The following is a 17,586-nucleotide window of genomic DNA, read 5'->3' on the forward strand; positions in this document are numbered from 1 at the left end:
TTTCCTGATAAGCATGTTGAGGAGGAGCCACTTCAAGTCAACCAAAGTGACCAAGATTCACAAGATCATGCTTAATCCTATATTTCACCTGAGTTAGTGTATATATGTCATAAACATTAACCAGTACAAAATAATAATTATAAGAATGACAGTGACTGTAATTATTCAAAACATGAGAAAGATTTCCAATCACAATAAACGAAGATAACGTTTGATAGCGCAAACATGACCGGTTTCAGTTTAACACACTTCATCTCAGTTATTGTTGTTTGAATGCATTTTATTAATCTGTTTTTAGGTTAATTAGAATAAAAATCCTCTGAATGAAGGTTAAATGTTTAAAATGTGTTGTTGAACAGAGCGCTAACGCGGCTAACATGCTACAGTTTTGACTGCTGCTTTAACAGCACTGCCAAAATAATTCTGTAACATGTATATTTTCTAAAAAAACTCAAATGTAGACATGTAAATTAATGAATAAAACACGATAATATATACAACACCTAATGCTAAATAAAGCATAAAGTGTATCTGTGCGTGCGCTGCTGTGTTAGCATGCTAGGCTAATGCGAACTCGGGTCATTAATTCAGTTTAACGGTCACATCTGATCATTATATGATTCGAATCTCTCTTTTTTAAATTATCTCTTCATTTGAGTGGTTGCTTTCACTATTTGAGCAATATAATCTTCCATTGTCTGTCATTCATATAAAGTGGCCGGTGTCTGTCTGACTGATTCGGGTATTTAATGAGATTTGAACTAAAGTCCTTGGCGGATCCCGAGACGAACCGGATCGGAACAGGTAACGTTAACTGTTCTCCCCATCTAGTAAAAAGCTTCAACGGTTCAAATTATATGAATGATCTGAAACAATCTCCTAGAATTAATCATCTAATCTTCACGTGAAAGTGTTTTCTCACCGTGCTAACGCGCAGCTCGCTGGTGAAGCTGCAGATGGGTTCGGACGGTTCGGTTCGGTCACATGTAGCGGATGATGATGATCGGTGAACCCGTGAGCTGTAAGTCGTCTGCTCCACGGCTTGACTCGGTTCCTAGAGTCCGTGTCCTGGTCGGATGCATGCGCTTCAGTCACACACGCGCATGTTGCTGTAATCTCGCATCGAACCGACGGGCGGCCGAACCTCCGGATCTGCTCTCAAATCCCCGAATCGAACACAGCACACACTTGAGATCAGGCTCGTAAACTCATCTTTCCGTTCCGGATGAGGCGTGTCGGGCATGTATTCACTGGGCCTCTCCTCCGGGGTGATGAGGAGGAGGATGATGATGATGATGATGATCTTTGGCTCCGTTTCTGGATCTCCTACAGGCTGCGGGCACGCGCAGACTCAGTGAGTGAAAGCACGCGCACAGCTCTGCTGCTGAAGAGCCCGAGAATCAAACTAGATGTGTCCAAACTACTTCCATCTTTGGAAAGGCAGAAAACTACTCTATATGAATTGTCCGCACGGTAGAATTACTGTAGTAGTATAATATAAGATTGAAAAGTCCTAACCAGATTCTACAAACAAAATGAAACAAATACTATTCAGGTGTGTTTTCCGCTGTATTTTGGAAAAATTGGTAAACTATGACCCCCAGTGGGCAATTAAAAAACAGTAAGTCTGTCTGTCAGTCTGTCTGTCTGTTTGTCCACAGTTTTGAATACAAACTAAACGAGATATGCACCAAGTGGACTTTACCCAGTTACTTCACCTCGGCTAGGCTACTATTTTGTTTATTACTCACTCACATTATGAAATCACCTGGTTAATAGATACTCTTTATAACTGGTTAACATTGGTGGGATCTCAAAAAGTTGGTTGATGACTTGATTCAAAATTAAAAAAATAAAATAAAAAGTTTTTAAAAAGAGTAAGCAAATTATATATATATATATATATATATATATATATATATATATATATATATAAGATAATTCTAAATAGGTGGTTCTTTTGTGGGATATTTTGATTCACTAATCTTTTGATTAGCGAACAAAAAATTAATAGCAACAAAAAAATATTAACAGGGCCATTTTTTCATGATACAACTGTCAAAAAGTATTATAGAATGTCCATAGGGATTGGAAAAAGACCAGGAAACTGTAGACAGACTGATTCAAATGGTTCTCCTCTTTTTAATAAGTTAAAAGGGTATCTAAAAATACATTTGAGCTGAAACGTGACTGACTTTCTAAAAGAAACATACACATTTTCTACCAAAAGTACATTTAGGCTATCAGTTAAAGTTTAAAGGGATAGACTATAATTGTCTAAAAAAATACAATTGTGTAGGCCTAATTATTTTCTCACCCTCTAGTTGTTCTAAACCTGCATCATGAAGTTCTTCCTTCTGTTGAACAGAAAAAAATATGGAAGTCTATGGGGACCAAAAACTGTTTGATTACCGACATTCTTCAAAATATCTTCCTTTGTGTTAAACAGAAGAAAGAACTTCATGATGCAGGTTTAGAACAACTTGAGGATGAGAAAATGATGAATTTTAATTTTTGGGTGAACTATCCCTTTAAATAAATGGGCTGTGTGTGTGTGTGTGTGTGTGTGTGTGTGTGTGTGTGTGTGTGTGTGTGTGTGTGTGTGTGTGTGTGTGTGTGTGTGTGTGTGTGTAAATTCATGGCCATAGAATCACAAAGAGTTGGATATGACTGAAATTGTAATATAGATAGATGGATAGATGGATGGATAGATGGATAGATAGATAGATAGATAGATAGATAGATAGATAGATAGATAGATAGATAGATAGATAGATAGATAGATAGATAGATAGATAGATAGATCCTTTTAAATAAAAGTAATGCAAATATCATTCATAAAATTCTTAAATATTTTGGTTGCAATATAATTTTAGTTAAAAATAATTCTACTGAATATATCATTTTACTTGAAGAGGTGTCTATTGTCTATTGCAAAAAAAACAGCTATAGTTATGTTTTTAGCTTTACTGTTTTAAGTTTTGTAAAAAAAAATAATAAAAAAAATAGAGCGCATCTCTATTTTATTATTTAAAAATAATGGCATCACTTTCATTTTCTTTGCTTTTTAAAATGTTCCTTAGATTCCTGTATGCAGTGTATCTTTGCACCACCAGAGGACTCTGTTTTGTCAGCTGGAAAAAGTCTAATCTTAAACGTCTATCTGTAAAAGGCTTGAGCAATGAATGATGGCAATGTTTTATTATAATTAAACATAATTGCACCTTTTCTCTATTATTTGTACAAAAACGAATGAATCACAGTGTGCTGCTTTGTATTGTATTCTGTATTGTATTGAATTGTGTCTTTTGTGCTGTTCAATGTCAGGCGAAAATAAAGCAGCAGCACATCTTTATCTCTCCGTGACCTTCTCCTGAGGGGGAGGAAATATCCATTTCCAAGTGAAGATACAGACAGACAGACGGACAACATCTATCCATTGCCTATTGCTGATTTATTCATGGATATATCTTTTGTAATTCATTTATTGCACTACTGGCTGATTTTTATTTTATTTTATCATTTATCCAACTAAGTAGCCTATCTTAATAATAGTGTTTCACCAGTTCACATTTTTAATATAATAATCATGTGAGATAACGGTAAACATATCTAGCTAGCTGTCCGTGATTTATACAAATAAAATAAAAATCTTGTTAAAATTATAGTCTGCGATCACATAATTATATATAATTATTTTATTAAAACGTTTCATTTAAAGTGATTTTAATATTTAATTAAAATAATTGTAATTAAGATTCTTTTAGAATAACAGCCAAGCATCTAAGTCCTCAGTTTCTATTTAAGTGACATCACAATTGGTTTCAACTTGGTATAATATATGACTGTTGTTTTTTGATGTAACCTGTTGAAGACGCCTTTATTTATTGCTAAAGGGCAGGTGGGGTATGGTGACAATTGCATATTGATGTTTGCTTTGCATATACATTCACTTGGTTTTTCTTATAGCCTTTTACCATCTGCCTCAAGTAGAAAATGATCCATTTATCAAGTCATGGCAACGTGCAGGGACTGGGATTAAAAACAGCAGATAATCTTATGTAGCCTACAAAGTTCCCAATGCTTTATCTAGTTTATATATGATATTATTTGTCTATTTTATACATCTGAAATAGCATTTGTACTTTGCAAAGGTGTGGAATGTTTCATAGACCCTCCTTCATTCAGGCTGCTGATTCCTCCCTGTGTCTCTGGTTCCTCACACTGCTCAACTTTCTGGGTTGGCACTATTGCTATCAGGAACTTTATGTTTGAATACAATTACTGGTTTGCCTACATGCATACATACAGTACTGTGCAAAAGTCTTAGGCACAATAGTATTTTCACACACATCTTATGCTGTAGTGTCAGTTGGAAATATCAGTTTACATTTCAAAACATTCCTCTTGCCATTAATTGTAATCCAGTGATATTTTTGTATGCACAAGGAGCCTGACAACAGCCGGTGCTCCACACGGAGATCTGATCTCACTATCATCGAGTCTGTCTGGGATTACATGAAGAAACAGAAGAAACTGAGACAGACTAAATCCAGAAGATCTAATCCTAACACTTGAAGAAACTGACCTCAGAAGCTGCTTAGGCACTTGTGTAAAAATGCTGTAAAGTGAGAATGCTTTCAAAAATAATGTCATAAATATAATTTATGTATCAATTAACTAAATCAAATCAATATTTGGTGTGACCACCCTTTGGGTCCTATCATACACCCAGCACAATGCAGAGTCAAGCGCGACGCAAGGCTTTTTTGCTAGTTTCAGTCCGCCCGACCAGCTGAGTAACAAGATGCATGTCTTAAAATTCATTATAGCATCTAACAGTTAAAATGCTAAAATAATTAAAACCAAGACATAATGCAGCATGGAAACGGACACTTTCTTATTTTGTAGAAATTCAGCACCTTTGATTGCAGCAAACAACCTTGGCAAACAAAATAATTGAATTGTTAAACCTTTATGCACATATAAGCTAGCTTGAGATCTGCTTGCACTAATAGACCCACAATTGAAAACATGTAAACAATATTGAAAATATTACAGTAAGATTTATTGTTCTGCATTTTATTTTTGAAGAAAGAAAGAAAGAAAGAAAGAAAGAAAGAAAGAAAGAAAGAAAGAAAGAAAGAAAGAAAGAAAGAAAGAAAGAAAGAAAGAAAGCCTCAGGGTGATGCTTACTGATGAGGGAGCGCGAGACCAGAGACGTGTCATAGCCTATCATATCCTCGTACAACCATCTCTTCTGTTTTCATGCAGGATCAGCTACAACTTATTCATTTGGAAAATAATACGAAACTTGTCTGCTACACTACACAACATGTCTTCGAACTCAACGAGAAATGAAGAGCGTCGTGGAAACTCCAATTTAGAGAGTTTTACTTCTAAACTTTCACCAGCTGCTGATATTGTGGTTGGATTGGTTATAATGTCAATTGGTGAGTGTGATATGTTTTGTTATATGTTTGTGATATGTTTTGTTATTTGCTAGGCTACTTATTTATTCTGTCCGTTGTTTCCTGTTCGCGAACTAAGCGAATATGTTTCTTTCAATTAATTGTTGGCTTTGTTGGCGATTAACAATATATTCAATCATATTCGGCTGAGAGATCATCGGTTACATTAAACTAACTGCATAGAACACGAGGTTGAAAGCAGTCAGATTGATTTAGTTGAACGTGATACTGATTGAGGATCTGTGGAATTATTTTATTTCTTTAAATCCGCCATGCGCTGTCGTTGACATGCAATTATCGTCATTCTTCATAATTTATGAATTCAGGTGACGCTGTCCGAAATCAGTGTTTTTCTTTTTCTTTTTTCATATAGTCATATAGTGACTCAACTGGGCTAAAGTCACAGCTTAAGCAAAATGTGCTTTTTGTGTGAAAATGAATCATAAAAAAATCATAATCGTAAAAAAAATCGTAAATGTATGAGGTGGCTGACCAGCATGGGGCAAAAGGCACATGTTATTTATACAAATCCTACTTTAAGTAAAATAGTTCTGAATAATATCTAAGTTAATACCTTTTCAAAACAACCACTTTAGAAAAGTTTGTACTATTTTCTGTTTATTTTGATAAATAAAAGAAATAATTTTTATTCAATAAATATACTGACAAACAAAATATGTAGCCTATATTCATTATTTAAAAAAAGTAAAGATTCTGAAAGCATTGAAAGATATCCCATTATAATTTAATATAGATTTACAGTAGTAACAATAAATTATATTTGATTAAATTATGATTAATATCATATTTTAAATATGATGGTTGCAAAATAAATATGGTGATTATCTCTAGGTGGACATCCAACTTAATATATGATATTTGCCATCTGAATCTAACCATGTCATGTCAACAAATGGAAATGTCATCCAGCTATTGATTATCATGTTGTCAGGGGTTATTTATTTACTTAGTATTTATTAAATACTGTTCTAATCCCTTGGTTAGAAGGGTTAGTTCCAACCAAAAATAAAATGTATGTCATTAATTACTCACCCTCATGTCGTTATAAACCTGTAAGACTGTAAGGCCCAGAAATGTAGTAAAGACATTATTAAAGTAGTCCATGTGACTACAGTGGTTCAACCTTAATGTTATGAAGTGACAAGAATACTTTTTGTGAAAAAAAAAAAGAAAATAGCGATTTTATTTAACAATTTCTTCTCTTCCCTGTCAGTCTCTTATGATGTTCACTTTTTAAACACACAGTGCAGCGCTTCTGGTTTCTACATCAGAACGCCGGCTCAGTATTGGCCGACTCCTGCGTCAACAGCACACGCGTGTGTCGTGATGCTAACATGAACAGCGCCAGAGACTGACACAGAAGAGAAGAAATTGTTGAATAAAGTCGTTATTTTTGTTGAACCACTGTAGTCACATGGACTATTTTAACGATGTGTTCACTATGTTTCTGGGCCTTGAAAATGGTTATGATGTCACTGATGGTTATGGTTATGGTTATGGTTATGCCCCCTAGAAGACGCAGCCTCACGCTGTGGTGAGGAATAGGAGGCATTTTTGGAGGCGGATGAGGAACAGGTGAAGGGCTGGAAGAAGGAGGGTTGTTGTCTGAGAAGAAGGCTGAGACAAAGAACTGGCAAGACAAATATCCACAGGAATATTTAGAAGGGGAGGTGGGAGAGGGATAGCCTGGAAATCCAGACCTAAATCTAAAAGATTAATGGTCTGGCATCGACTAATGAAAATCGGCAAGCTCGAGGGGCGGCACCAAGCATGCATTTGAAAATCTCACTGCACGCAATTGGATAACACTACGACCAATCACAACAAGTTATCACTTAGCTACCAGCCGAGCAAACTGGTAGATTAGACTCTTACCGTATCCGATCGGCAAAACAGCAAAAACGCCCTTCTTGCAAAGGAATGATTCGAGCGCCGTCTTCTGTTCCTCTTTTAGAGAAAAAGTCTAAATCTTTCATTGTAGCGGCCAAAGCCGTTTCAAACAAATGGTGTTCATCCATAGCCATCTTGCAATGTTTACTAATGACTTTAACGTCGCAGCGCTGTCGTCATCTCGCCTCTGGCCCGCCTATATCAGATAACCGATGTGATTGGTGCTGCTCAGATAGAGGGGCATATTTAATGAGCATCATTACTCGACACCAGAGTAACTCGCTGAGCAAATTCAACTTGTGCTCTCGCGAGAACTCTGGATTACCAGGGTAGGAGAGGGAGGCTGGGTGACAGAATAATCAGGCTGATAAAGGGTTAGATTTAAATAATAGTCCAGAAACTCACTCTCAGTGAGGGGCGGGTGGATGGGGATCCTATCCAAACCTTCAATGCCTCAGCAATGGATGGGACAGCTGGGTCGCACACCTGGTCAGACGGGTTCCACTCAGGCTCCGGTGTGATATCAGGCTCGATCGCTCCTCCTAGCGTGGCATCCAACATCCGCCTGCGGTGGGCACGTGCTGCCGCTCCTCGAAGTCGGTGGGTTCCTGGCTGGGCATTGGGTCCGCAGGTAGTATGGATCGGGGGTAGAGCCTCTCCAGACATCGAACAATGGCCTCCCTCCAGTCAAGTCCTTACATGTCTGGGATGTCTGAATGTATCTTGTTATTTAATCGAGAACGCTCGACGAGCAGGCAGAATTGCAACATCTAATCCAGCATGTTGTGGCCTCTCCTGGCCAAAGCAGTAAACTCAGCTGCAAATAGCTATTCTGTCACAGTTTAAGAAGTTCAAAGATGAAGATGAGTCAAAAGTATTTAATAAAAGAATAAACTCAGATAATCCAACACAGTGCAACAACAAGTTTACACACAAACAATAGCCAGCAATGAACTGAGGAAGGAACTTAAGTATACAATGATAATTAACTAAAAGACAGGTGTAATAGGTGTGTTGATCAAATGACATGGCATGGTAACTGATTAGAGTGGGTAAAGTGAACAAAGACAACAGGAAATAATAAAAAAGCAAACTAAAATTTCATGAAAATAAAACTAAACGAATAAATGACTAAATATATGTGACAGTTAACACTTCCCTGAGTCCCTGACATAACTATTCTGATTTGTGAAAACGTTCACAGTACACTTTAGTCAGTTAACCCTTCCCTGAGTACTTAATATCAGAATGGTGAAGATAGAAACTCAAAGAAGGGTGTAATTTTACACTATATTTTGTTAGTGCTCAAGCAGGGCTGTACATGTTAAATGAGTTATAAAAGACTTTACCCTTTAAGAGAAGTATGGCCCAATGCACTGTGTTAATATGAAGGAATGTTTTGTGTTGATTTTTCACATGTGCTTTACCTGTAGTTTTAATTGTGCATTTCATCTTATTGTGTTTTAGCCTTTTCTGTAAATCTCCTGATTATTTTCTGTCAGGACATTATCTTACAGAACATTTTATTTTATTTTTATAGACAAAAAAATATAAATAAATAAAAATAAACTGACATTTATGTATGTATGAATGTACAGTATATTTATTCAAAATGTTTCACACAAAAATAATAACTTTACATGTTGTGTGGCTTTGGTTCTTTACTCAATATTGTCGCATTTTCACAGTTTTCACCAATAGGCAATTAGCTGCTGTACGTTAATCGTCATGTTTTGTATCTCATGGCTAACAGTATTTACATATTAATTTTATGTGACTTTGACTTTCTGAGCAATACTCTTCTCTGTTTGCTGTTGCAGTGATACTGTCAGTACTCGGCAATGGACTGGTGTTGGTAATCTGTTTTCGCCGCAGAAGGAAGATTGTTGGTTCAGAGCTGCTCTGTGTCAATTTGGCAGTGGTTGACTTTCTTTGCTGTATCTGCTTCTACCCGCTGTCAATCTTGTCATCTTTTAGCCACGTATGGCTGGGAAGTCATGCCACCTGTGTGTATTATGGCCTAGGCTGCTTCATCTTTGGCCTGTGTGGCATGTTCACCATAGCTGCCATCAGTGTCATCCGTTACATCAAGACTTGTTATGGTAAGAGTGTGAGTAAAGTGAAATAAAACTTATAGAGATTTATAGCGTTTTAATGAATAGTCATTGTATTGTTTAGAATACAATTCATACAGTTGTCAGGATTATGCTTTGTGTGACCTAGGGTGTTTACACAACAATGATACACTAAAAACGGAAAAGTTTTTTTCTTTGTACAGATGACAACATTATCAAAATGATCCCGTTCACATGGATGCGCGGAAACAACTAAAAACACTGTATTATGTATACCAGACCATCAATTAGCGATGTCACTTTGTAAAGAAAGACTAGTACGCGCGTGTAAATACGCATTATCCACAGAAAAGTTGTGCAAAACGCGTATGCCTATAGACTAAACAAATAATACGCATATGCATGCCGTCACCCTTTTCACAGATTCGCGTTTTTGTAGTTTACATGGAAACGATAACGGTATCTTTTCAAAAACCTGCGCTTTCAAAAGTTTGTGTTTTCAGGACCCCAAAACACTGCTGTCGTGTAAATGAACAGGCAAAATGCATAAAAAGTGTTCAGTTTTTAGTAGGGGTGGGAATCTCTAGGCACCTCACGATTCGATTCGATTACGATTCAGAGGGTAACGATTATCGATTATTAACGATTATTAAATTAAATTATTATTATTTTTTTTACTACTTGGTACTTTTAAAGCAAAGTATTTATGATGACCCATAACGAACTTACTTCCAATACTTCCTATATTAATTTTATTAATAAAACAAATGGAAGTGATTGATAAAACAAATGGACTGTAAGGTTACATTTGCCAGCATATGTCCCAACATTGCTGAGAACCAACAGGAAAATAAATGTGTGCCTGTACTAGCAGCATACTTGTAGTAAATTAATACAAACTTCAGCATATTCTTAATAATAGACTTCTAACCAACTTCCTCTTGTTATTTCCAATGAGCAATATAATCCTTCAGACAAAAAACATTTTGCTGTAGCAAATTCACAAACAGTTTTCGTTCAAAAATATAGAATTATGTACCAGCAGCTCTCATATAATGCTTGTGGACTTACGCATATATTCTGAATAATTAGTAACATACAAAGCCGCTCTTATACACAACTAAATAATAAAGAGTTATGACTTGAAATGTTTGCTGTATACCACAATCAAAAATATGGAGGGCATTTTCTGCCAAATTTAAATAAATAAATTAAATGATTAAAATGAAAATTAAAACCAGATTAACGATTTCATTACAGAAAACAGTACGCAAAATATGTGACAAAATTGAGAATGAAATTAAATGATTTCATTTTCACAGCATTATCCCTGTCAAATTGAAAAATAAAATTTCACATTTCATTTTCACTACAGTCTTGAGGCAAGACTGCCAATATTAAAAGGAAAAGCCAAACGTGAAAAAGAAAGTACAAATACAGTTTTTACAATGCTCTTTAGTAATGCTCACGCAATAATAGTGACACAATTCAAATACAAATGTAAATTTTCGTTTTCATTTTAATTCCTCTTTTATTTCACAGTTTTCATTTTCGTTTTCATTTTCAAAGACAACCTGCATGCAAATTCTATGTTAATGAGTGGGTGTGGCTTATTCTAGTAACGGCGCTAGAGGCACGCCTTCTGTAAAGCGAAGTCGTCGACGTCCCGTGTGCATGAGTTGAATGTGTGAAACGAAATTATTTAAATAATATAATCGAGACGACGAGATATGGCGAAATCTGTTAGTGAGCTTTTGCGGGAAGCTGCCGCAGCATTAGAACATGGAAACAACCAGCCTGACCATGTTAGTTATGATGTTAGACTCAGGCTAGACTATAATCGACGATGAGGTTCATTCATGTATTAGGCTGTTTTGGAAATTCAACTATTTGGGTGTACAAAGGTCTTAGTAACACAATTTCTACAACAATTATAGCCAGACATTAATACCCACTAGCTTTAACCGAGAACCTCGGACAATGTTTCATATTCGCGTCGTGCCTAACAACGCCCTTCAGCCATGACTTATTCAGATACAGCACTAGCCTGTATCTGTCCGCTGTTTAACTGTTACGTGTCTTTTGGTTATTTTAAGTTTGTGTACAAAAATAATCACAATGCTGATTTTCATTTCCAGTAACAACTTCTGGATGAGACCGAGAAAGCGAGTGTACCTGCATTTACAGTAGGCTAGATATTTCCTTCAGGTCAGTCCTATATTCATAATAAAAAATCCGTTTGAATACCCGGTGTGATATCTTGTACTTTTAACAGTTAATAGGGGTTGTCCGTGCCTATAGTCATGTCAGTTGCGTCTTTCTTCTCCGTGATCACAAGTTTGAGTCATTTCAAAAGTCTTCTCTACTGACTGACTGACTCACTCATTAAGACAGTCTTTGTCTCCATCTAATGGAGAAATAATGTAACTTCTTCTGTTGCAAATGGTCAGGGACTATTTTTTTTTCTCCAGCGGAAGGAATTGGCTTTTAGTGATTCATTTTACTTCATGAAAGTTGCATATATACATGTTTCGGGATTAATATTTGTATTGCGTGGTAACCGTTTTATAAAAGCAATAAGGTACTCTAGGCTAGTGCTGTATCTGAATAAGTCACGGCTGAAGGGCGTTGTTAGGCACGACGCGAATGAAACATTGTCCGAGGTTCTCGGTTAAAGCCAGTGGGTATTAATGTCTGGCTATAATTGTTGTAGAAATTGTGTTACTAAGACTTCTGTACACCCAAATAGTTGAATTTCCAAAACAGCCTAATACATGAATGAACCTCATCGTCGATTATGGTCTAGTCTGAGTCTAACATCATAACTAACATGGTCAGGCTGGTTGTTTCCATGTTCTAATGCTGCGGCAGCTTCCCGCAAAAGCTCACTAACAGATTTCGCCATATCTCGTCGTCTCGATTACAATATAATCACATTTAAATAATTTTGTTTCACACATTAAACTCATGCGGGACGTCGATGACTTAGCTTTACAGAAGGCGTGTCTCAGCGCCGTTACTAGAATAAGCCACACCCACTCATTAACATAGAATTTGCATGCAGGTTGTCTTTGAAAATGAAAACGAAAATGAAAACTGTGAAATAAAAGAGGAATTAAAATGAAAACGAAAATTTACATTTGTATTTGAATTGTGTCACTATTATTGCGTGAGCGTTACTAAAGAGCATTGTAAAAACTGCATTTGTAGTTTCTTTTTCACGTTTGGCTTTTCATTTTAATATTGGCAGTCTTGCCTCGAGACTGTAGTGAAAATGAAATGTGAAATCACCAATTGCATTTTATTTTTCAATTTGACAGGGATAATGCTGTGAAAATGAAATCATTTAATTTCATTCTCAATTTTGTCACATATTTTGCGTACTGTTTTCTGTAATGAAATCGTTAATCCGGTTTTAATTTTAATTTTAATCATTTAATTTATTTATTTAAATTTGGCAGAAAATGCCCTCCATACTAAAACAGCTTATACAAAGAAAGTGAATGAACGTCTGTATAGAGAGTAGGCTACAGTCAAAATGTAACTTTTTGTGACTGGCATTGCACATATTGCATACAGATCGGTTTACAGCATATTGATGTGAAAACTAAACAATACAGAAAGCAGCTCTCATACAAAAAAAATACTAAATAGGTCACAATGAAATTGCCAATTTTCCATACGTTAGCTTTTAACGAAGAGGGTGCCGTTCGAATTTGGCGCTAAGCCATCATGCGTCTGTTATGTGCGCGACTCTGTTATGTGCACGCCACAGACTGTCCGCGCACTGCACGTGCACGTCCGCTTTTTTAGAGTTCCGCCTTTTGCGCTCCGTCAATATTAAGTTATTAGAAATTTATTTTTATTTTTTTTGAAAATCGATTTTTGACATTTGTGAATCGATTCAGAATCGTCAACATCCCGCATCGCGATGCATCTAAGAATCGATTTTTCCCCCACCCCTAGCTTTTAGGTTTTTTTTTTTTTTAACAAGTCAGTTTTCTAGTCTGTGTCATCGTCATTCAGTTCACCCATTGTCTCATTAATTATATCATTATCTTCTTATACTCCCTGTTCTGTACTGTGTTCGTTTTCGTCAAGATTTACGAGGTTGTGTTCTCTGTGTTATTCTCCTGTTTATTTGTGTTTTGAATTAAAGACTATTTTGTTTATTCCTTAATTGTGCGATCTTGCTTTATGGATTTTTGAATTATCCACCATTGCTTTCCTCTGCTGATGGTCATACATATAAATTGATTAACTAGGATTCAAAATCTTGAGGATTTAAACCACATTAAAAGTGGTATTTGTGGCCCACTCAGTGAAAACATTCACTCATATACCTAATCTTTAGACCTCCTGCAAGCACATTATCTGTTACACTCAGTTTGCAATTGTGAAACAAATTGTTGTTTCTTAATGGTTCTAGTCTAAATAGTTATTATCATTAGACACATCATTCAAAACTAACAGCTCTTGTGTTTCATTTGGGAAAATTGCCATTTAAATTGCAACTTAAAAATAAAAACTCTATGTTTTGAGTAACTAATAAATTATTGTAAACCCTTGCATTTCTGTTTATAGTGTTAATACACCTAATTCGATCACTTACAAATCAAAAATTTATCATTTTGAAAAACAAATAAATGTTATACATTTGCATTTCTGATTATTTTGTAAATATGTACTGAATATGCATAGTCACCTTTATACATATATAACCCTTTATACAATACAGATTGTTTCAAAGCAGCTCCACAATAGTTCGGCTGTAAAGCAGCTCCAACAAGCAGATATAGTGTCATTATTCAGCTCATGTCGGTTCAGTGTTCAATAACAGTAAAGTTCATCAATTGTGCATACATACAGTGTATTTGTGCATATACATATATGTGTGAGTGCTGTATGACAAACTTCTGTGCACTCCACTGCACACCGGACAAGCAAAAGACAAAAATAGTAGTGTTTTACATTTTTCACATCTGTGTGTAGTTTGGTGTGTATTTGGCTAATCATTTGTGTGTAGAGTTATGTAAAAACAATTTTTTTAGAAGAGTTATAACAGTTTTGCATGAAGTGTTTGCTTCTGCATGTGATGTGAGATGTTTTGCATGTTGTGCATTTTTTGTGGTTTTGTGTGTAGAGTTTAGAGAAAAGGAGCCATGGTTTTAGAAATTGTTTGCAATTAAAAAAAAAAAAAAGGTTAAACTTGAAGTTTTCATAATACAGTCAACAACCAATGGATAAAATCCAGTCCCGTCCTGTTTTTTTCTTATTTGATAATTTCACTCTGAAATACATCACAATGGTACCATTTCATGTCAACCAATCAGATTTCTAAGGTCTAATAAAGTAAATCAACTCATTTATGATAAATTAATTTACCAATATGAACTTCTCTGTATCTCCAGCTACATGGCTAGAAGGAGCCAACATCCATCTGGTGTGTGTAGCTACATGGATAATTGCTGGTGTTTGGTCATCCTTCCCGCTGTTCGGCTGGGGCGAGTATGTGCCTGAACCATATGGCATCTCCTGCACTGTGGCCTGGCGTCATTACCACACATCCATGACAGATGCTGTTTATGTGATCTGCTCCTTCGCCTGCTTCGTGCTTGTTCCAGTCTTGCTTATCGTGATGTCACAGTGCAAAATCTTGCTGAAGATCTATCGATTTTCTCGCACCCTTTCCACTAAGGGCATCCACATCAACCTCCGCCGTGCAGAGAAACACATGTCTGTGGTGAGGCATTCGAAAGGGAAAAAAGCTTGCATTGTTAAGGAGTATTCAGCAGTTTATAGTAAATTATTAGAATTCACAAGGTGGAACACTGATGCAATTAGCCGTGATGGTAAATTCATTAAGAGATAAATGTGTTTTACCGTAAAACTTCAAATAATAGCCCGGGCTTTTATTTTCCCAAATCGCCGGCTTGTATTTGAGACAGGCGTCTATATGAGACAGGCCTTTATTTTAGTGTTGAGATGTTGTTCATTGAGTGTAGGCCTAGAGATAACGATCCATTTCAAATAGCATAGGCTGATAGACGGAAAGCATGACAGTAGGAGGTTACCAAATCTGTGTTTGTGTTTAACAAATCAGTTAATGTAAGAATTAGCCTAGTATATTTCCGTATGTCTAAAGGGTGTCACACACCAGACGAGAAGCGCAGTGCCACGTCTTTAAAATTCGAACACATTATTCTCTATGTGTACATTGTCTCAAATCGTCGTTAATGTATATACTGACTTCACCCTGTGCTGCAATATACATTCAGTTTTACACTCATTTACAGAAATCAGCTGCTTGAATGAAAATTGCTGATGTTATCGGATTTCTCGTACGGTGTGCGACCCCCTTTAGATTATTGGCAGCATAAAAAAACAAAACGATGTGACAGCCATGGGCTGAACAATACAAGTTACCGATAATATCCATCGAGCCTATGAACTAGTTGCCCGAAACACATTAACAAGAAAGAATGAAGGCTACCCTGTAAAACAACTGCAATCAACCGGGTGATACAAAAGGACCCTATTCAACACTATAATCATCACCGCGATCCTCAACTACAAGTTGGCTAATTCCTCCTCCTCTTCGCTTTCCTCCATTTTTCCCTCTCCGGCCTCCGCTAACTCTGCCTGCCTTGCTTGCGCTAACAGCTCCCGCCCAGATGCGCAGGGCTCTCTTGCGTGCGCAATCTGCTCCATAGAACTGGCTTAAACAGACGATCTGACGGGTTTTAGAAGATTAAATACAACCCGAAACTAAAAAACAGACCAGGGCTGAGTTTCCCGATAACTTTGTCTCTTAGGTATAACGAAGACTCTTAAGGTATAACTTAACTGAAGGTATACCATTTCTAGGCATGTTCCCCGAACTATGCCTTAGGAAGATGCTTAAGATATCCCTTCTTACGTGCGAGATTACCCGGCGCTGTCCGTGGCGATGGTGCTGAATTGGTTGATATCGATGGCTCGAGAATCAATTATTCTCTCGTGCAGGGGCTGTTTATGTGAGAAAGCGGTGTTCTTTATTAAAATAAGCACTTCATAAATATTTGAAATTGCATTTATTAGGACTCATGGGATATTATAAAAAATAAACCAAACTATAATAGCCTATAATAGCCTTGCCTACATATTTTAAAATTGTATCATATATTGCTGCCATAATAACCCCACTGCGCATAGACACGTCGAAACGACGTCTTTTCTACGTAGTTTTTGCACGTCCAATTTTGCTCCCCTGAAGGTGCAGACTGTGACGCCAGATGACGTCTTTTTTCCGACGTCTTCCGCACGTCTAATGTTGACGTCGGTCCACAAAAGTTTGTTTGTGGGAAGAAGGAAGGAGACGGGGTCGGCTTGCTGTGGATCGTGTGTTTTATTAGATAAGTCTTTTCCAAACAATAATCGCGCTCAGTGCGCTCAAACAAAACAGCGGGTTCTCCTCATGAGACCGACCACACACACACACACTGAACTCGTGATCTTAGCGTTATAAGCGTCAACGCTTTACTGTTTGAGCTACAGCATCACACCTTTGCGTCTCCAGTTATAGTTATCACTGATGCTGAGACGATCAAATGGAGTTTTTGGGAAATGATCTTAAATAATTATAAATAATCTGTATTCATATGTATTAATCATGTTGATAATAACAATGTTGATATTTGTAAATAAAATAAAAATATTACAAAGTAATCATTAGGGGTGTAACGATACGCGTATTCGTAGGCTATTGAACCGTTCGTTGGACCATTTTTCCTGCCGACCAAAATTTCGTTATTTCAAATGTAGGCGCGTTGCGCGTGGCAAGCGCGCTCATAATGTAACAGCGCTGATCCACTTGTCCGACACGACTGTCGCGTGGTGTCGCGACGCCTCCCCACATTGGTACGTTGATGGGCGTTTACTGCTATGGGCGTGGTTTTGACCGAGCGGGAAATGTAGCGTATTAAAACAGAGGACCTGCGAGATTCCCTCCGTCTCCATATGCTCTACTTCTATTGGATAGCCGCGTCGCGTTCAAGGGAATTCATTTGCATAAAGATGGGCATCGGCCAGCTTTTTGACGCGCAGCATTTTTTCAAATGAAGCGCCGCCTTCCCGGAATGCTTTGCGGG

General features: G+C 36.9%; 2 protein-coding genes across 2 annotated transcripts in view; one reads left to right on the top strand and one right to left on the bottom strand.

Annotated features, from left to right (window-relative positions):
- The window catches only part of lpgat1 (lysophosphatidylglycerol acyltransferase 1), a 34,609-nt gene extending 33,256 nt beyond the window's left edge, over window positions 1-1,353 (bottom strand). The window contains exon 1 of the mRNA XM_084090475.1: window positions 923-1,353. The gene's annotated coding sequence lies outside the window, so the exon portion shown is untranslated. The remainder of the gene's footprint in view (window positions 1-922) is intronic.
- Window positions 1,354-4,982: 3,629 nt separating this feature from the next.
- Window positions 4,983-17,586, top strand: part of opn8c (opsin 8, group member c) — a 102,577-nt gene continuing 89,973 nt past the window's right edge. The window contains exons 1-3 of the mRNA XM_084091595.1: window positions 4,983-5,453; window positions 9,203-9,484; window positions 14,869-15,200. Of these exons, the coding sequence (XP_083947721.1) occupies window positions 5,189-5,453; window positions 9,203-9,484; window positions 14,869-15,200 (879 nt within the window). The 5' untranslated portion in view covers window positions 4,983-5,188. The remainder of the gene's footprint in view (window positions 5,454-9,202; window positions 9,485-14,868; window positions 15,201-17,586) is intronic.

Source organism: Abramis brama, assembly GCF_963993115.1.
Source record: "Abramis brama genome assembly, chromosome: 18".
NCBI classification, from domain to species: Eukaryota; Metazoa; Chordata; class Actinopteri; order Cypriniformes; family Leuciscidae; genus Abramis; species Abramis brama.